This window comes from Carettochelys insculpta, chromosome 18 (genome assembly GCF_033958435.1).
Source record: "Carettochelys insculpta isolate YL-2023 chromosome 18, ASM3395843v1, whole genome shotgun sequence".
Taxonomy (NCBI): domain Eukaryota; kingdom Metazoa; phylum Chordata; order Testudines; family Carettochelyidae; genus Carettochelys; species Carettochelys insculpta.
The window spans coordinates 10,186,463-10,206,677 of NC_134154.1; the positions used below are offsets into that span (position 1 = coordinate 10,186,463).

Below are 20,215 nucleotides of genomic sequence, written 5' to 3' on the forward strand. Positions count from 1 at the left end.
CAGATCCCTAAATGCCCCTCCCCCCCGCAAGGATTGAACTCACAACCCTGGGTTTAGCAGGGCAATGCTCAAATGGAGTAGAAAGCAATCAATTTAGCTTATAAGGCTTGGGTGTGCTAGTCATTCTGGGTGTAATTCCAGGGGGTGGTATGGGCACTCTGGCATAAGGTCTGCATTTAGTCCCAGGGTTTGTCAGTAAGGGAAAGCATTTAGTGAAAATGGAAGGCCCTGAGAAGAAATTTTGGCAGCTTCAGGGAGCTGCTTTGTCAGTAGCACCAGGCAGCTTTGAGAAAGCACCGCAATAAGCAAGCACACAGTAGACGTTAAAGAGACTCACCAGCTCAGAGGAGTAGAAATGCAGCAAACAGTGCAAAAGGGCTTCATTAGGGCTGCAGCTGCCTGGCTCTGCCTTATTTAAAGGGCCAGTCATTGAAAGGGCTGCTGGGAAAAGGCTCTGCTAAGGAGCCAACCATAGGGCAAGGAGAGTAAGGAAGAGCCAGGCTGCCACAAAGGGAGGGGCTCCAGGTTGCTGTGGCAAAGTTTGTGCAGCCTAGTGGCATTGACCACGGTCCTGAGACAAGATATTGAACTAGATGTATGGGTCATGGGTATAAGAGGCAAAGGGAAGCAATGGCTCCCCTGGGTCCTAGCACTCCCCACCCGACTGTTCCTTTCCCTGTTCTTTCCTTCCTGAAGGCTCCCACAGCAAGCTTTTGCCCTTTGCAGACTCATGACTCCCCCCAACCCTGCAGGCAGCTATTACTACCTTCAAAGTGAAAAGGCTTCCAGCCTTGTCAAACCTATTAATATAATACCTAATGGATAATGAAGCTATTTAACAGGCAAGTATCATGCCTGAATTTACAGACAAAAATAGTTGTGTATTACTGTGCCTGTGGGACCGGAGCTTAAAATTTGCTTAAAATATTTCTTTAGTTTGTGGCTGAAGCTTATAAAAATCACACCTCTAAAAATCCTTGCACAATCTGAGTATTCAGCTTTAGTCTTAAATGCCAGCATCTGCAGACACAGGTTTTTTTCAATACATTCTTCAAAAGACTACCCTGATCTAATTTTTTTTTTTTTATATATATATATATATATATATATATACATACACACACACACACACACACACACACACACACACACACACACACACACACACTTTAATTTCTACGGTGCAGAATCTTGCTTCCAAAGTCTCCTTGTCCTTTCTGTCTATCCCTCCCTCTATAGCAATTCATCCCTGTTTCTCTCCCTAGCAGAGGATGTGCTATTGGTTTGATAGCAGCAGTCTGATAAAGTTTCTTTTATACTCACATAGCTTGTGAGCTGAATTTATATCTTCATATTTAAGGCTTACACACAATTACTGGCTGTGATTCCACTTGATAGCATCTGGTAGGACAGAGAGATAGCCACGTCCCATCCCGGGGGAGCCGCTCCAGCCTTCCCACTCCCACAGTGTGTCCAGCTTGTGAATTCACAGAGCAGGCACTGCAGAAACCACCCCCCTGCATCCCTCTCCCAAATCCCCTCCCATCTCAGTGCAGCTTTCCCATCAATGCATAATTAATATAACATTCATAACATGAGCCACGCTCCCTCCCTACTTTTCCAAGTGAGCAAAATCCATTTAACTGTGCACGCAATGAACCCCCATAATGCAACAAAACAGCAGTCATGTAAAAGACTAACAAAATGATTTATTAGATGATGAGTTTTCGTGGGACAGACCCACTTCTTCAGATCTGTAGAATTTCCAGCCCAGACTCAGTTGTATAGTAATATAACCAATAGTTAGGGTTAGGGTTATAACTATAACCAATAGTTATATTACTATACAACTGAGTCTAGGCTGGAAATTCTACAGATCTGAAGAAGTGGGTCTGTCACCACCTAATAAATCATTTTGTTGGTCTTTAAAGTGGTACACGACTGCTGTTTTGTTTTGTTAGAATACAGACTAACACAGCTGGCTACCTTCTCTGTTACTATTCCCCATAACAAAATAATTCCTAGGCTTCCCTCCACTAATACATCTTAGGAATGAAAACCACTGTGTGCTCTTCTACAAAGGATGAGACTCAGCGCTTACAATATTATCCCCCTGCTATCAGTGGGACAGCGCTGTGCAATAATTTTGGCATCTCACAGACAACTAGGAGCAGACCTGCAATGGCCTCTCAGCTCTCCTGTTTCTCAGTTTCCCAAACTCCACTAGAGTGACATATTGTTCCAGACGTCATGACTCTTACTAGCACTGACTCTGTGGCCAAATGTAGATCGACGCAACAGAAGGCAGATGTGTTCTGCTTCTTGCATTAAGCTCTCAGGATCGTAAATAATAAGTCCTCATTCCACAAAAAATAGGCCTTTTTGCAGCAGACTTACAGAAAAATCACACTCAAGTCTCCTTAATTTATTCTTTTTCTAGTCTTCAGAAGGAAAGATACATCACAAACATTTTTGGGAGTGCAAGTAGGGACGCACCCATCCATGAGACCTGATATATTGCCTTTTTAGGAGGTAACACCAAGTTGTCATGGAGATTCTGTTGTTATGACATCACTTGGCCCTGGCACCTGGAGGACTGAGCTGTCAGTGCTCAGCTTGGCCTCCAGGAGAACTGGTTGGCACTGTGCTCCGCTGAAGGCCTTCTGGAAATATCTTTGGTCTTCTTCTAGACACTTGGCAAACAGACTCTCAGAAAAAGGAAGTGAATTTTCCCAGATGGCCAATTTAACAAATGGCTGTATGTTACACAATAGTAAAATTGTGGCTCCACAGGGCAGAACATCAACCGGGCTGATTAGTCCAATGGTAGAATAGCCAACGTTCTCTGCACACTGATACATTTTGACACCAGCAGGTAGGGGCCCCTCCTCACCAGCCCTGACAGCTTTAGGGCTGGGGGAGAGATCTTTCCCCGCTGCAGCCCTGAACCCTTGCACGGGCGCTTGTGGGGGACTGAGGTCAGAAGCTGATTTCCCTTAATGAAAACAGAGTCACACGCGATCACATGACTCCTGGAACAGGGTTCTCAGGACACCACAAGAAAGCAGATCATGATCAAAGCAGAAGAGCTGGCAATAACGATTCCCCCACAGAGCAACCCGGACTGAAAAGCCACCGGATTCCAAACAGCAGACAGAATCCAGGGACACCATTATGGAATGGACGGGCTCTGGGGGCACACTCAGCCTTCAGCCCTGCCTGGCAGGAGAGGACTGCCCCAGTTCTCTGCAGGAAGGGAAGTCCCAAAAAAAAGGGGAAGGTCTCTGGAGCCCCTATGGGCTGGGCCACCGAGAGAGGCATAGTCCTCGCATGTTGCTGTCGAACCGGCCAGTCCTCCCCCACTTGTCTCACTGCCTTTCAGGTCCCACTTGCCTTCTTGCCCTGCCTCCAACCCACCCTCTCCCTCACATCTCTTCCCGCAGCCTACGCATCCTCTCTCTACGGTCCTTAGTGCAGAGCTTCAGCACACGCTGCCGGAAACGTGGCCCTGGCACAAAGGGCTGGAGTGTGCAGGGAGCATGTGCCACCCCTTGCTGGGCCAATGCAGGTGGCCACTCTGCCCAAACCCAGTGGGCAGGACTGGAGCTGGCCTAGGCTGCAACTATTTGCTCCCCCTGAAGGTGTGGCTGGGGATTCTGGCACAAGGCGTGAGGGCTTCCCAGCAAGACAGAGGGAGAATGGAGCAGGAGAAAAGCCAGAAATCCATCCTCAGCATCAACAGTCCAGGGCCTGAGCCGGCTAGGTGCCAGCCCTGGTCAACGCTCCTCAGCCACTTACCTGGCTCCCTGCAGCCCACTCCCCTCGCATCAGGCCCAGCTGCTGACAGCATGCTGCTAGCACTCCACACAGACCTGCTGCTCTCTTACCAGCTGGCTGCTCCACAAATGCAGGTGGCTCCCACCTGCTTCAGGCAGAAATAGATGCAGCAGCCACAAAGGGAGGGGAAGAGGATTACTCCAGGTGTCACCACTCCCTTCTGCAATGGGCTACTGCTCCCATGGGGGAGTTTGAGGGATGGGGAACCTGCAGTGAAGAGAGAGAGTTGTACTTACTGGGGAAATGCTGCATTTGCCAAGAGACCCAGAATGCCAGTGACAGGCCCCGTCCATGCTTCCCATCCCTACGACATCCCTTGAATCACCATACGTTAAACCAGCCGCTTGAATAACCTGACCAGGACCACTACACCCTGACAGCAGACTCCAAGAGGTGCTCAGAAAAGTCCTCTGCTAGCAACATCTCGATGTTCAACACAGCCTGGCCACTGAACAAGGAATCCCGGGGCAGGATAGCCACACCCAATCCTGCTGCCACCTCTGAGCCTCACCACACGTCCCTGCTGAAAGGATCTCGGGTTCAGCCCCAGCTGAATCACACCGGGCTTCTCTGGGAGCCTGGCTGAGCCACTCCCAAGCAAAGACAACTGCGTTCCATAGTGGTTTTGCCCTGCAGCTGTTCCCCACTGACAGCTATGGCTCGGGTGCCAAATTACCATAAGGGGGTGCAGAAATTGCCAGCTCCCCTCTGCTGGCAATGAGGTGGCACTGCAAGAGGGCACGGTCACCCCCTGCTGCTTTCAGTGCCACGGCCGGGTGCAGCAAATGCCAGAACAGCTGGCCAGTTGTTCTAACCCTGCGCCAATCCAAAGCAACCCCTGAACTGGGGAAAGAGAAATGGCGGCTGAAGCTCCAACAAGCAGCACTCCCTCTAGTCTCTTCCATCTGTGGGTGGAATAAATGTTATGTGCACCAAGGCATGAGCAGATGTCCACCATCAGTAGAGGCTGGAATAGGTGGCCAATCCTGAAGCCTCTCTGCCTCCTCCTTATGGGCCAGCTTCCTAGGACAGCACAGGAGCAAGCGTTCCAACTGCCACTCAGAGTGTGTTTGCATGCAGCTGGAAGTGGCTTCCTTGCATGGGCAACCTGATATATGCTCCTGCTGCTCTGCAGGCAGGAGCATGGGCAAGCACCAGCTCTGGCTGAATACACACCAAAGGCTTCGTGCTTGGCCAGCATCTGCTCAGTAGAGCAAGGCAGGGTGTTCCCCGCTGAGGGGCCAACACACCTTGGTTACTTCAGCGCTCGGGGCAACGCCCCTGGGACACACAGCTCCGCCCACCTGCTCTGCCTCTGGGCGCTCTCATGCTTTGCCCCACTTACACCCCTGTGCAGCCAAACAATGGAGACGTGCCCTGAGCTGGCAATTGTCCCCTGTGCGCAAGGGGACTATTCGTAGCTTCAGGAGGAGGCTGGAAGGGGCAGGACCCTGAGGGTGGAAGGTGGTGGAATGGGGCTGGCTAGCCCAGCAGAGACGGGAAGAAGAGGCTGGACAGGATGAAGGAAGCCACAACGGGGATCTGGGTGCCCAGAGCGGAAGGCTGAGCTCCATGGAAATCTACAACGTGGATGAAGGACTCGTGACCTGCGTCTCATTTCAGGCACGGACCTGCCCCACTCCCAGCAGCATGCGGAGGAGGCAGAATTCAGTGGTGGGTCACGTAATCAGTTGCCAGGCCAATACCTCCTCCAGGCCTTCAGCTGCCAGCAGCAACTAAACGCTCCGGAGCACCTCATGCTGACTGAATCCCTGCAAGCCATGCTGAGTCCCGCCCCCTTCTTGCGACACCACCATCCCCCTGCCCACCCCATCAATTGTACCCTGCACATGCTTTGCAAATGGGGCTAGTTCATCAGCTATCATGGGGCTTCTCAGTTACAAAGGGGAGGTTTACAACTAACTAGGAAAATCCTAAGCAGAGATAAAAGAACACAGAGAGGGAAAAGCCCATTAAAATAATCTGGCCCATCTCCCTGCCAAAGCAAGACACAGTCCCCCAGGCGAAAGCAGGTGGGACAACAAACTGCAGCAGCTCTGACGAGGAACACAATCCATTTGTTTAAAGGGATTTCCCTGCAGGTCCATCAGGGCGCATCGCTCAATAGCGGAGCAGCTCGATGCCATGCTCTGGGCCAGATGCTCAGCCGGCGTAAGGCAGCATAGCTTGACAGAAGGAAGCTCAGTTGCCGGGGTGGGGTGATTCAAGTCAAGAGGACTTAAATCACTGATTTAAATGAAGTTAGGACTGCCCTTGGGCGCGCTTGGTTGTGGAGTAAGACCCATTGAAGCCCTCAGCACTTCTGCTTTGTGAGAAAACAAGCAGACAACGAGCTTCTCGTGGCTTACTCAAGCTGCTTTTCGCCAGCCCTAGATGAAGGCAGAGGGGTTATACGCAGGAGTGGAAATAAGAGTCATTACACTAGTATACACATTCGGCACTGTGACCAAGTGCTTGCAAACGGTTGCTTGGAAAACACAAAATCCCTGCTGCAGGCCGAGCTATTTCCCCAGGCCTGTTCTTCAAGCCCATGACGGGATCACAAACACTGTGCACGTAGATCGCGGACATGAGAACAGTGACAGTGCCCAATGCCAGATGCCCCAGAAAGAATGGAAAAAAAAACAGGCCACCACGCACCAACTTCTGGCAAATCCATCCATTAAGGGTCTCACAGCGTTGCCTTGCTGACTCCCAAGTGATGCAGGGAGCCAGAGAAAGCCAGAGCCCCTCACTGCTGGCCTACTGCGTCCACCAGGGCCTCTCCAGGGCAGGGAGTCTCAAACTGAAGAAACACACAGCACCCTTTGAAAGTGTAGCCAGACAGAACCCCCCCCCCACCCCACAAACTTTTCTCTACTCCATCTTGTCTCTCCTGGGTGCTTCAGAGCACCAAAGGGTTAAAAGAAACAGCTCAGCCCTGGGATGCCCAAGAGCACAAATGTGCTTATCTCAGGCACAGTCTTTTTGGTGCTCCAGAGCAGAGACAACAGGCTAATAAACAGCTGAGCCTCTGACTGCCCTTGGCTAAGTACCATCAGTTGATTCGCCTACACGAACGTCCCAGACAGGAGGAAAAATCTCCGGCCCATAAAGAAAGAAGGCCCTAAAATTATCTCCACCCCACAGGTGTGAACCAGCCTTGTGAGAACCAGTGTCTGGAGACGAGTTAATTAAATTGGCACCTTTTAGATACGGAAGAAGAGTAGGTGACCCAATGGGTATAAAGTAAGGGTCCGGCAGCCCCTCCAACTGAGCTCCAATTACCTCTACCTGCCAGTCAGGAGGGTCTTTGCCGCCCGAGGTCCTAGGGGACGCCCATTTCCTCGTCATTATTTCTTCCCGAGGGATGGAGCGAAAACGCTGGCCACGCCACGTTGGTAATGCAGGGGTGAGAATAAGACCTGTTCAGTGTATTGCTTTCCTTTTGTTTTCCTTGTGCACATTCAATAATAGATCTATGAATTGTTACCTGCTAGCCATTGGCAACTAAAGAAAAGTTTAAACCTTGTAATCTTTGTAACAAAAGTATAAAATCTTGTAAGCTCCCAACAAAGTATATGTCATGTAATCTTGTAACCATAAGAGTTAAGTCTCCTTAGTCAATAAGTAACTGGTTAAGCTGGAACCTGACTCTCCCTGTTATTGTGCAAGCCGAACACAAAACAAAAAACCTCAGCTGCTTTTCAGCTGCAATTAGCCTGGTCACTGGTAAGAGAGTGCTGAGAGCAGAGCACTGACTCGTGCTGCCTCCACGGAGCAGACTCTCTGGGGCACCTGTCAGCCACCCATTTCAGAGGCTGGTTCTGAGATGTGCACAGCAGCAGACACACAGCTGTGTGCCTCCCACACACTTCTGGGGGTAATTTGCATCTCTTGGAAGGATAAGCAACTGTAGTAAGTATCATATCCACTATGCCTTTGTTAATTTCACATCACAACCCTGCTCTGCTACAGCTGCCAAAGGCATTAGGCTTTGAGTTAGCTAATGGGCATCATTTCTAATGATTCCCGAAAGAAAAGTGAGTGCTCAACAGTAGAGCAGATGAGTGCAACTTGGAGCTCTGTTCAGCAGGTCAGATTACTTAATCAGCCCCTTTCCCACTCCATCAGGGTGTGCTCATTAAGAGGATTCCTTTGTATTCTGAACTTTGATCCTACACACGCTCCATTCTTGAAATTAACCAGTGCTTTGACTCTATGTGATTCAGAAGCATTGTGTCAGAAAGCAGGTGTGCCAGAAAAAAAATAAAAAAGGACAGCCAGACCATGCAACTTGCGCAGGTTGAAGTTTATTACATCATCTCTGAATGCAGTAAAACCTGAGAAAGCAGCAGGAGCTGACAACACGTGTAGAAGACACAGACTTGTAGAAGGCAGAGCTCACAGACACTACAATGCACAGCTTTCGCCTGGCTTTGGTACCCACTGAGGGATGGGTGGCGGGCAATGGCTTGCCCCCAGAGAACCTCAGTGCAGGTAGAGTCTGACCAAAAGCAAGTAACAGAAGGGAATGGCAGCTGCCACCTCCCGTGGGGAGCCCAGAAGCAGCAGCTCTGGGGCCCACACTAGTAAATCTGTCTGGCAGGATCTCTTTCTAATCCAAAGGCAACTTCGAGAAGGAGCAGCCCCTCTGGGGCCAGGGGGTGGCAAAAAAACAAGCAACACAGGAAACAATTCATTGGTCCTGGAGGAGAAGATTAACCTGTCTCCCAAATGTCCTCATCTGCTCTCACTCAGCATCCACCACCCCCACGTCCACTTCACAGTGTGCGGGATGGAGGGCACATTCTTTTCTCCCATCACGGCAGTCAGCAGGAACAAGGAACCTGGCTTGTCTTGCAGATCCCCGCCCCACCAGAACAGCCAGGGACTCCACTCCCTTGCCCGAGGCTCAGGGCTTGTAAAATCCTTGGTTGTGTCCATGAAGCCGCAGCAACAGACTGGTTTAGTTTTTAGTCGTTCCAAATTTCATTCTTAACTTGCTACAGGAGCATCTGAGACCAGTCAGGGACCAGACAGGACATTAAGTCTCATTCCTTAGTCAGCACAGTGCTGAGGCAATGAACTGAACTGGATGGTAAACACAGAACTGGGGTTATCTCCCAGCCAGTTTGGAACCTAGCAGGAACCGGAGCAATTGCAGGGTAACTACCCTAGAATTAGGGTAACCCAGACTGCAGCATACGGGGGCTGAAGTGTCAGAGGATCTGCAGCCAGAATAACAGAGGTACAGTGATGTATTATGGGCTGAAGTAGAGCTAGCTGCATTGGCAAAACATCTTCACCTGTGACCTGAAGCCTTCCCCTGGATCCCTTTGCTCATCCAGAGTGTAGGAAGGACTCTCAGCAGCCAAGGGAAGCGAGCAAAACATTTAAATTGCAACAGAACAGGTCTGCCTTTGAGCCCAACGGCGCAATGGAGACTTTCACAGGCAACTTTGGTTTATTGTGGTGGTTCACAGCAGAGAGCCCCAATTTGGCCTTGAAATTGGCAAGAGTCACCCCAGCATCCAGCTGCAAGCGCAACATTGCCACATGCTCTCCAAGTCAGCTCGTAAAGAAACCCTTGGACTCTACCAGGAAAACAAAGCATCTGTCTGGGCTGCCAGTGGGATAACGCCCCAGGGTACGATCTAGTCAGCCAGCCATACGCCCCTGAACAGCAGCGGTTGGGAACAGCTCTTTGCCTTTCCAAATGCTACAGCATGAGACAATAGGGGCTGCAGATGCTTCAGTAAGATCTGTGTGGGAGGTAGAGTCAGCGACCGTTACACACGTACACATCAGAGTGACAACACATGCATGCACGCGCGCGCGCACACACTCTCTGCAAGCATGATTGCTGGCTTTACAGATTCGGGTTCAGTTCTGAAGTATGTTCTAAAGTGAGGCTCTTCTTTTATTCACGTGGCAAACGTAAAATGCAAAAAAAACTCAAGGATTTATAGGCAGGGAGCCGGAAAGCCACAGTTTCCGGTGCTTCTCTTCCTCACCTGTCCAGCCCATAGAGTGTTAAGGCTGCATTTGTCACTGACAGTACAGACCCACCACCCGCTGCGTATCGACTGTAGACAGACACAATTTTGGCACTGATGTGCACTGGAACCACGATGAGCTCCTGGCACTGGGCAAGGACAGGGCTACTAGGGCCTGAAGATACAGTACAAGTGTTGTTAACTCTGTGTGAAGCTCATTTAGTTTAGTTAAGTGCCTGTCTGGCTCTCAGCACTGGAATATCAAGTGGAGGGGGTAGAGGGGAACAGCAGGAGGCAGTTTAATCATGTAAATGAGGCGTCTCTGTCAGAGGGGTGAGGAACCAGATCACTCTAGACTGGAATGTCACCCGCCCCGGCGTGAGCTCCCACGGCCACGGAAAGGGGTGTATGAAGGCACCATAGCTCCGTGCAGGGTCTCTGCTGCACCTGCGGCCGCAGCGCCAGGAGCCGTGCGAATGGCTGGGACGTACAGCAGACGTTCGGGGGGCCTTGGGGCACCAAGCATCTTTCCCCTCTCCTCCAGGGGGGCAGCTGGGATGGCAAAGCTCCTGTGGGATGTGTGCATGCGAGGCCCGGGGTCTGGATCACCCTAGGGGCATCCAGTCAGCTTTCTGATTTAAGCCAGAAGCTAAACTGACCCGCGTGCGCCATACAAGTCGCTTCACCATCAACCCCCACTGGAAAATGCTGCGACCGAGGTGCTTGGGAGCTCTGCTCGGGACAACTGGAGTGTCCCCGCAGGCAGGGCTCCCGCCCCGTTCCCTGGAGCACCCGCTGCAGCTGGGAGAGGGGACTGGAGTAGCAGCGAGCTCCTTAGGGGCAGGGACCTCAACCCACGGCAATCACTCCCCAGGCAGCTGGCGCTCCCGTGCCCCCTGCTGGGAGAAGGCGGAGAGCTCGGTGGAAAGCTTTACTAGCTTGCTTCGCAGAAGGCAAAAAGAAGGGTGGATTGAATTCTAGGCTGGCCGGAGGATTGTGGCCCCTCTTCTCGTGGTTGGGTGCTGCCCTGTCCCCTCTCCCAGCGCCCCCAGGCTGGTGGAGCTCACCTTGGGGAACTTTGCAGCTACATTCCTCTCCCCATGCCGTCGTTTTAGCACACGGTCAATAATTTAAACTGCTCCACAGTTTGTTCCTATAAATAAAGGTGGTCAGGGTTTGATAGGGGGCGGACGGGCCAGGCACTGGGCTGGCTCCCATGCTTTCAAACAACGGGGGGGATTTGAACCTTGGCACCGCTCATGGTGGAATGTCCATACGATTCCTCCCAGGCTGGTCATCTTTAGCCAGCCATTGCCTCGTGGTGCTGGAGGAGACGGTGCCGCTGGCCGGGGTGGCCTGCAGGCTCAGTCGGTTTTCCACACCTTGTTGAGGACCTTGACCACTTCATCGTAGATGACGAAGACGATGGCCACGTCCAGACAGACCCGGCCCAGGCGAGGCACGGTGCCCTTGTAAAACCTGCCCGGAGAGGAGCAGTGAGGGGGGTGGGAGCGGGGAGTCCCACGCAGGCCTGGGCAATGCAGAGCGGGGCCGGCTGTGAGACCAGGCCTCACCCTCCAGGGATCTTAGGCGGAGAAGGCAGCAAGGAGTACAAAGGTGCCAAGGCCCTGCAGCTGCACTTTGTGATGCTCTCCAGCTTGGCCTCCCCACCCCGTACCTCCCACCGAACACGAGCGGGGCTGGCCCCGTCTCTGCAGGAATGGAAGGCGCTAGGGCTGGGGAAGGGCTGCTCCCGGCTAACAAACCCTGCTCAGAGACTGCAGCGTTGTAGGATTCCCGGCCAGGGCTTTCCAGCCAATGACCCTGCTCTTGTCACAGGGTTTGCTCTCCACACCACCCGTTTCAGGTTCTAGGCCAGCTCCCGGGAGCGGTGGGGAGAGGTTACTGAGGTTCTGGGCCCCTGCTGCTTCGGCATGTGTCGAGGGGCTCATAAATCCACACGAGTCTCTCCCCTCCCTCCTCTGCGCGTCTCCACTCCTCCTCCCACAGCCGGGCCTTGCTGCTCCTCCTACCATCCACCACATCCTGGCTTCTCCTATCCCATCTGCTCCGCCTGGGGCACAGGCTCGCTCTTCTTGTGTGCCCAGCGATCTCCTCCCACGTTCCTTTTAACCTTTTCCCATCCAGGGGTGGAGTCCATTCTGCTACATGCCCCAAGGCACGTGTGGATGTTCACCACTGGTGGGAACATTTACTGCTGGCTACGGGTGGCTGCGGGCGCTCAGCTCATCAGCCAGGTGGCGCCCGAATCTCTCCTGGACAGCCGCCCAAGCACTCAGCTTACAGGGATCACTGACCTGCCCCCTGGTTCTGAAAAAGCCACAAGGTGCCTTTGCTTCTGACAGATCCCGGCGGCACCACCCCTCCTCTCACTGTGTGCATCTGGACAGCGCCCACCCCCTGCACTGAAACCAGAACCCAGACTCACGCAGTGGGGCCTTCGTATTTCATGATCTGGTAGGCGCAGTCCCAGGTGCTCTTGTACTTGTGCGCTTCAAGCCCCTGCAGGGAGCAAAGAGAAGGGTCCGAGGCCTGTGGTGGTGGAATTTATCCCCCAGCTCTCCCAGGCGGTGGCTCCTGGCAGATTCTGGGACAGCGCTGGTGGGCTTCTGTTTGCACAGCCGGAGCTGTTCCAGCCGCAAGCTCTGTCCTGGGGCTGCATGGTGGTGCGACGGGGTCCAGCCCACATGGCGGGGGCCAGGCCTGTGCCCCACTGGGGGAGGCAAGGTGTGTTCAGACGGGCTATGCTAAAAGGAGAGGAACGTGCCCAATTCCTCTAGCCTCGTCCGCCTAGGAGCGAATCATTTGCTGTTAACACCGGGACCCAGCAGGCAGTGGGACAGGCGCTCAGGGCAAAGCTCCAACGGCCTGACTCCAGAACAGCCTGGCGAGTGTGGACACCCTGCCCCACCCGGCTGCGTGTGCTGCCAGGGGGCCAAGCACCAGCCATCTCTCGGGCACACAGGGCCATCATGGGGAGCACCTGCAGCCTGCCCAGCACTTAGCCCCAGCCCATTTCAGGGCTTAGTTCAGTGGCTCTGGTCTGGAGGCCACCGGCAGACTTGGAGTGCCCAGAGGCAAAGCCCAGGCCCTCAGCAGAAGCCCAGGAGTCCCACGACTGCACGCGGTACCTGCATTCTGGTCTTCACCACATCCAGGGGGGTGTTGCCGAAGACGCTGGCAGCTCCGGCAAGGGCCCCGAATATCCCGGTGACGATGGGGTTCATGGCCTTGTTGGGATCATCCCCTGGGGAAAAGGAGAGCGACACAAAGGGGGCAGGCGGAGGGAGAGAGACAAGGACAGAGCCTGTGAGCACCAGGAGAGGGCAGGGATGTCCCAGGAGAGCTGCAAAGGCTGCGACAGGCTGGGGGCGCAAGGAGATGCAGGGGAGGGAACGGGGCCTCCACGTGTGGGAGCCCCCAAAGCAGCTGGAGAACAGGGAGGGGGCCGAGGGGGCTGGAGACGCGCTCCGGGTGCGTGCGCAGAGGGGCTGGGCTGGCGGCCTGCAGCCGGGAGGTGTCGGTTGAGATTGAAAGCAAACTGGAGCCCGCAGACGTCACAGCTCCTAAGGTGGGGAGTGCACAAGCCAGGCCAGGGCTGGCCTCAGAGCGAGCGGGCGGGAAAGCACCCGCTGGTGACTGGCCCTGAACAGGCTATCGGGAGGGGCCCAGGCCCGGAGGGTGTCGCAGGCTGGGGGTGTTGAGAATGCGCACACAGGAGATCGCTGTAGACTGCAGCTGGCAGGCGTGAATTAGGGACGAGTGGAGGAGACGCTGGGAACAGCCCCCGTTAGAGTCCCAGCTTACTCCGCGACTGCATCCCCCAGCCTGTTAACCCTGGCTTCCCTCCCCCCGCAGCTCTGCCCTGCCCTGGCTCCGTCCTCGGGGCTGTCGAAGGGAGCCTGCAAGGAGCCGGTGGTGGGAGTGTGTCCCTGAGAGAGAAGCGGCAGTTCAGCTGAGGCTGGAGAAGGCAGAGCCTGCCCTTGTGCAGTGCGGCTCCCCAGGAAAGCAGGGCACGGGGTGGGGAAGGCAGAGCCTGGGTACCTTTGTACCAGTTCCTGAGTGCCGTCATGACGAAGAAGCGAATGGCCTGGTTCGAGCCTTGTTTGAGGACAGTAGCGGTTAGGCCCTGGTAGGTTCCCTTCAGGCCTGTGGCAGGGAGGAGAGGCCAGTGTTTGAGCAGGGGGAGCAGCAGGACACCGGTCTCCTCAGGAGCGCCACCAACCCAGTGCCTCCCTGCAGCCCACAGTACAACCCTCTCGTTCCCCCGCTCCTTTCCCACCCTGACAGGGCCCTCAGCAGAGTCCAGGAACTTCTCCAGCTCTTCTTACCGCGCCCCCCCCACCTGTGCAGCTGGCACATCTGTTTCCCATTAACCGTAGGGGTGAGGGTGGAGAGATGCTTCCCTTCATGCTGCTTGGCAGCAGGGCACGGCCTGCTCTGTGTGGCTTTGGTGGCCTGTTGGGGAGCTAGACCCACTTGGCTTTTGGCCTCCCCTCCCACGGACACACCGACAGGGCTGCACGGCTTTCCCCAGCCGGGATGGAGGAGGACAAGCACCGGGGCTTGGGAAGCAGGTCCCACTAGAACTGGCCCGCCTGAGGGACAAGCGGACACATGGGAGCCATCTGTTTTGGAGGCCCTCCAGTGCCGGCTGGCTTGGCAGCTGGCAGTCTCCCATTCTGCTGGGCTCAGGCCATTCATAACCCAGCCTCCCGGGGCAGCACAGTGGGGACTCTGAGTGCTGCAACGCAGAGGGGAGGTGCTGGGTAATGCTGCCCAACCGGGGCCCTCACCCTGCTCGCGGACGATCTCCCGCACGCCGTGGAAGAAGCCGCGGTACTTAGGTTTGGGGGAGCACTGGTCATGGATAAACTTCACCTGGGGGGGAGAGAGCATTAGGTCTTCTTGTTAATCCCCATCTGCCCGTGAAGAGATCCCCAGCCCCAAGCTATAGCAGCGCACCTGGGAGGTGCCAGAACGAGGGCCACTGGTGATAAGCGAGAAGGGGATGATCAAGAGGAAGAGGATGGCTAACGGTGCAGGTTGTTCTAGAAGGAACGGGGCGAGTCTAAGGATACCTGGAGGTCCGTTCCCTCGCTTGGGGTGTTTGGCACTGTGAGAGCTGAATTAATCAACTAGATTTGTAATTACACACAAGTTCCTATCGTCTGAGTGTTGCAACTGTGCACATTGGGGGGTCCTGGTTGTAGAATTGTTTAAATGCTGGGTCTGATCCTGGCACAAAGGACCTGTCAGCCCTAAAGGTGGTAAACGGGAAATTCAGAGTAATCAAAGATCAGGCAACAGCAGGAAAAAAAACAAACAGTCTAACACAGGGAAAGGTGCAGAGAGAGAGAGGAGAGAGAAATGACCTGGCGTGGAGCAGCCTGGCAATGCATTAGAAGCAGCAATGATGCAAAATCCCCTTCATGGCTACGGACTCTCCACCAGATATGTCATGCGCTGGGCTGCACTGAACTCTGCTAACCAGAGTATCGGGGTGGCTCAGCTTCAATTTCGTGGCACTAATGCCTGACAGATTCTGGGTCAGGCAACAGGGGCCGGCATTGGAGAGAAAAGCCCTGATTCACTGCGAGAGAAATGACCCCCACAGAAAAATCAGGTCCTGTCTGCTCTCTTGCTATCACTTTCTATCAGTAAGAGAATTTAGACGAGACGAGACAAGCCTCTTCCCGGCCCCTCTGACCCATCACCACGAGGGGGCACCTGGAGCCCCTGGTTATTTACGCACAGTACAGTGAAGCCTTGATTTAAATGGACTAATGGCGGGGAAGGGGGTCTGTTAAATACAAGGGTTTACTGCCCACCCGGCCCCAGACACTCCCCCTGTCCCCCCAAAAAAATGCCAGGGACTCGCCAGACTGCAGTGGCTGGAGCTGCCGAAGCACAGCTGGAGGCGCCTGGCTGAGCAGCCTGGAGGAACTGCCCCACCCTCCTCCCAGCAGGGCTGGGGCGCACACGCCAGTGCCACCTGCCCTCAGATGCACCCCACCCCGGTAAGAGGCGGAGGAGGTGGCAGCACCTCCAGGCTGCGACAGCGGCATATCCCCTCACCTTTTTAAAAGCGGAGCCCGATTTCGCAGACTTCAGGAACAACAGACGACCCCACTGTTCCCAGAGTCCGCTAGGCTCTGTCAAATCAAGGGTTCCCTGTACGGCTGCGAGACGGGCAGGGAGCAGAGGCTGGGCTGAGTTAACCCCTGGCTAGGACAAGCCGAAGAGAGCCCAGCAGGTTAGCTCTGGGGTCAACCTCAGGAGGCGCTCACAGGGCTATGGCGCTCCGTCCCTTCTTCCACCCGCTTCCAAGGGGAAGCCCCCGGGCAGCAGAGCTCCGAGCGCCTGCATTGTACCTTTATGGTCTCCATAGGACACACCACCACAACGGCCTCGGCCACGCCAGCGCCCAAGCCGCAGAGCAGGCCGCGCGTGCTGTTCAGGTTGCCCTTCTCGTCTCTCATGTGGTTGCTGAGGAACTCGAACATGCCGAACCTGGCAGGAGAGGACGGCTGCCAGTGCGAAACCCACCGGACAGTGCAGACGCGGGGAGCGAGCAAAGGGACGGGGCGAGCGCTAGACGGATTTCGGGTCGCTGGCTTCTAATTCAACTGGGCTAATTCATCGAGAGAAGTAGTTATCTAGAGAAGTAGTTATTCCTCTTCATTCAGCACTAGTGAGGCCACACCTGGAATATTGTGTCCAGTTTTGGGCCCCCTAGTATAAAAAAAGATGTGGATTTGCTGGAGCAGGTTCAGCGGAGGGCAACAAAAATGATTAAGGGGCTGGAGCACAAGACCTATCAGGAGAGGCTGAAGGATTTGGGCTTGTTTAGTTTACAGAAGAGAAGACTTAGGGGTGATTTAATAGCAGCCTTCAGCTTCCTGAAGGGGAGCTCTAAAAAGGAGGGTGAGAAACTGTTCAGTGGTGTCAGATGGCAGAACAAGGAGTGATGGTCTGAAGTTGAAGAGGGAGAGGTGTAGGTTAGATAGTAGGAAAAACTACTTCACCAGGAGTGTGGAATGCGTTGCCTAGAGAGGTGGTGGATTCTCCATCCCTACAGGCTTTTAAGTCCTGGCTTGACGAGGTCCTGGCTGGAATGACTTAGTGGGGGCTGATCCTGCTTGAAGCAGGGGGCTGGACTAGATGGCCTCCTGAGGTCCCTTCCAGCCCTGTGATTCTGTGATAGGGGGCCTAGGGTCTGGCGTTTGGATGGCCAGAGGCCAGCTGGGGGCAGCACAATTCCAGAGTGCTGCAGAGGCGGCTATGGCTGGGAGGGGGAAAAGGTGTCCTGGGAGCCCTCTGACTGGGCCTCTCTCTTCTCTTTCCTTTGGCAGCGACTCCCTGTTTCAGCCCCTCCGTAGCTCCTTGGCACCGGACACTTAGCTGCCCTGTGTCCCTCTCATCCCTCCCACGGGACGAAGCGCAGACGCCCACAAGCCATTCTCCTGGCAAGGCAGGGTCCTGCGAGCACCCTGAGGCAGCAAGCTAAGGAGGGGGAGATGGCAGCGTGCCCAGCAGGCCAGGACTGCGGACAGCAATTCGCTATCGGCTCTTCGTTGGCAACTGGGGTAGAGAAGGCAGCCGTGCAGCTCCTGCAGAGCATCCACCCGGCACCAGCCACCCTGCGTTATCCCCTCCCGCTCCAGAAAGGAGCAAAGCTGATCTGCCGGCCTGCCGACGCCCCCCAGTCCTTGGGCTGGCACGAAGGGTGGAGAGGCAGCCTGAACTGCTCAGACATCTGCGTCCTCCTCTGCTGTCTCCCCTCACTGGGGAGGCTGAGGCTGGGGCTGGAGCAGCCAGGGCCAAACACGGTCCCCCCGGCTCCCTACAGCGCCTGCTGCTGGGAAGGATTCAGCCTAGAAGAGGTGGGAGGTTCCTCGCGGGAGTTCCCCACAGCAAGGTTTGCTGGCAGATGGGGCGCTCCCCAAAGCCAGCCCTGGTCTTCTCAATCCAGCCCAAAGGGAACAGCTATCCGGGGAGGCAATCCCACCCTCTGCCAGGGAACTGGGCAGCGTCTGGTAATGACTGGCCAGACCCTAGGGTGGTCGCAGCTGCAACACCTTACCTCACAGCAGCCTTGGGGATGGAGCCGTACACCAGTGAGCTGAGGCCTCGGTATAGCCCCTTCACTCCGTGGCCCTGCACTGTCTGTTTCACGCAGTCCACTAAGGGATAAGGCACGGAGAGAGGGGTTTAGCCAGCCTGCCACGTCCGCACCACATCCCCTTCCACCGGGCAGGCTCTGCCGGGGCTGCGCGTTCCCCGCTGCTCCGCAGCAACAGCCGGAGCTCACAGAGAAGGCTGGGGGAGCGCCAGACGCAACAGCTGAGGTCATGCGGTAACCAGGCTGTACAGGCCACGATTGGAGGGAACACCCGCCCCGGCGGAGCACGTGTGTTCCTCTGGTCGCCGAAGCCAAAGAGGCAAAGCCCATGGCCGCTGGGGTTCACGGGCTTCCTCTCCCCCTCCAGCGTGCTGCAGCTGTGGAACACCAAGTCCCGAATCGTGTTCCACCTGCACCGCGAGGCTGAAGTCGCAGGAAGCAGGTGCACACCAACGCGACAGCCTCCCTAGCTCGGGCAGGGCGCCCGCAAGCCCTTTGCAAAGCCGACCCAGGAAGGGGAGCCCGCTGGAGAATGGCACAGGGAGTTGCTCAGCCCTGGACTCCGCCGGTCAGAAGCCGGGTCACTGCAGCTCCTCCAGGCCGGGTTCTAAGCCAGGCACTAAGTGAGGCTCTGAACCACCTCCTGGGTGGCCGGCCAGAGCCATGATGTAGGGCAAGCGGCAGAGGCCAGCGCTGATACAGAACAGCCTGTCACCATGCAGCCTGTGCTGTAGGAGAAGATTGTGGTCCTGCCCGTCAAGGACCCTGCCAGACGTCCTGGGATGGCATGAGGCCATCGTCCTGGGAACGCCTCCAGCCTCTTTGGACCAATTCAGCCTGGGCATCCCACCAATGGTGGGGTCAGGCACACGCCGTCTCCCTCAGTGAGGGCAGGTGTGCTGCACTGCGCCACTGGCCAGGGCTGGAAGAGGGGAGCCCTTGGCTAACTGCAGCGCCCCAGCTTCTGGGGGGTGGTGGGAGCAGGACACAGCCCAGTCCTCTGATCCAGTATAGTCAGAGCACCCGCTGGACCAGGAGACGGGTCCCTGCTTTGTGGTCCAGGGAGGCGGCAGGCGCTCGAGTTCCCAGGGGAGGGTCACCTTAAGAGCCCCTTCGTTCCCGCCCAACATAGTGCACCCCCGCCCCAGCGTCTCCGCCTACATGGAGCTGGTGGCAAACTACCGGCTGCGGCAGCTCCAGCAGCCCCCGACCCAAGGCACCGACTGCCAGTCCCCTTGTCCGAGTCTCTTCGCACGCGCGGCTGCCGACTTACTGATGCCTTTGTACCGGGGTGGGTTCGCCTTCTCATCCAGCTGCAGCTGGGTCTTCACATACTCGGTAGGGAATGTAATGCAGATCTCAATGCCACCAGCAATGCCACCTGGAGAGAAGAAGAGACAAGGGGATGGAACAGGGAAATGCACAGCACCAGGGATTATCCTGCAGCTGGAGCACCCTCCTGAGGGGACCCCTGCCTGCGTTCCTGCTAATGTTTCCATCCGTGGATGGAATAAGTTTTGTTCTGGTGCACCAAGTCTCTCAGTTTGCTGGGAATTCTGCCCTCTTCCCATTTCCAGCTGCCCAAGCACCACCTTTCAGCACTTGGAGCCAGAGCAGAAAGCGGGCTCCCCTCCCAGGGAGGCACTTGGGTAAGGGCCAGATTTGCAAAAGAGCTCAGCGACTAACAAGCTCTTTGGACCATCTCTTAGCTTATTTTGGGCCTACAGGGGATCACTTTTGAACAAGTGCTCCTTGGAAAACCTGCCCCTTGATGCTTTCAAGAGAGGAAGAAAACACATTCTGCCCTTCTCTTCTGCGTGGTCTGGTCAGACAGGGCAGGGGCTAGCCCTGGCCATGTGTTTGCACAACACCAAGCACCCTGGTCTCTGTCGGCCTCTAGCAACTCCCATCATACAACAAGAATTTTTGCCAGCAGAAGAACATTTACTGCAGGATTTAAATTCAGCTGGAGCAGAGCTCCGGTAACTGTTCCAACCTGTGGGAGCCTCAAGCCCCAGGAAATATTTAAGCCATATTTAATGCTTTCATTTCATAACACCAGACAAGCTTTCAGTGCAGACCAGAGACAGTTCAGGGAGGGGACAGATATACACACAGAGACGCAGACCAATAGCCCAAATGCTGATCAGGGGAACCAAGAACTTCCAAATGCCAGGCCCAGTTCTGAAGCTCTGCCTTCGCCCCCAGCCTACAAATAGGGACAATGGTAATT

General features: G+C 55.2%; 1 protein-coding gene across 1 annotated transcript in view; it reads right to left on the reverse strand.

The window, feature by feature from the left end:
* Positions 1–8,134: 8,134 nt before the first annotated feature.
* SLC25A1 (solute carrier family 25 member 1) overlaps positions 8,135–20,215 on the reverse strand; it is a 41,268-nt gene continuing 29,187 nt past the window's right edge. Inside the window, exons 2-9 of the mRNA XM_075012683.1 lie at positions 19,256–19,363; positions 17,944–18,043; positions 16,232–16,370; positions 14,654–14,738; positions 13,902–14,006; positions 12,989–13,104; positions 12,286–12,359; positions 8,135–11,315 (exon numbers count right to left, since the gene is read on the reverse strand). Coding sequence (XP_074868784.1) covers positions 11,201–11,315; positions 12,286–12,359; positions 12,989–13,104; positions 13,902–14,006; positions 14,654–14,738; positions 16,232–16,370; positions 17,944–18,043; positions 19,256–19,363 — 842 coding nt within the window. The 3' untranslated portion in view covers positions 8,135–11,200. The remainder of the gene's footprint in view (positions 11,316–12,285; positions 12,360–12,988; positions 13,105–13,901; positions 14,007–14,653; positions 14,739–16,231; positions 16,371–17,943; positions 18,044–19,255; positions 19,364–20,215) is intronic.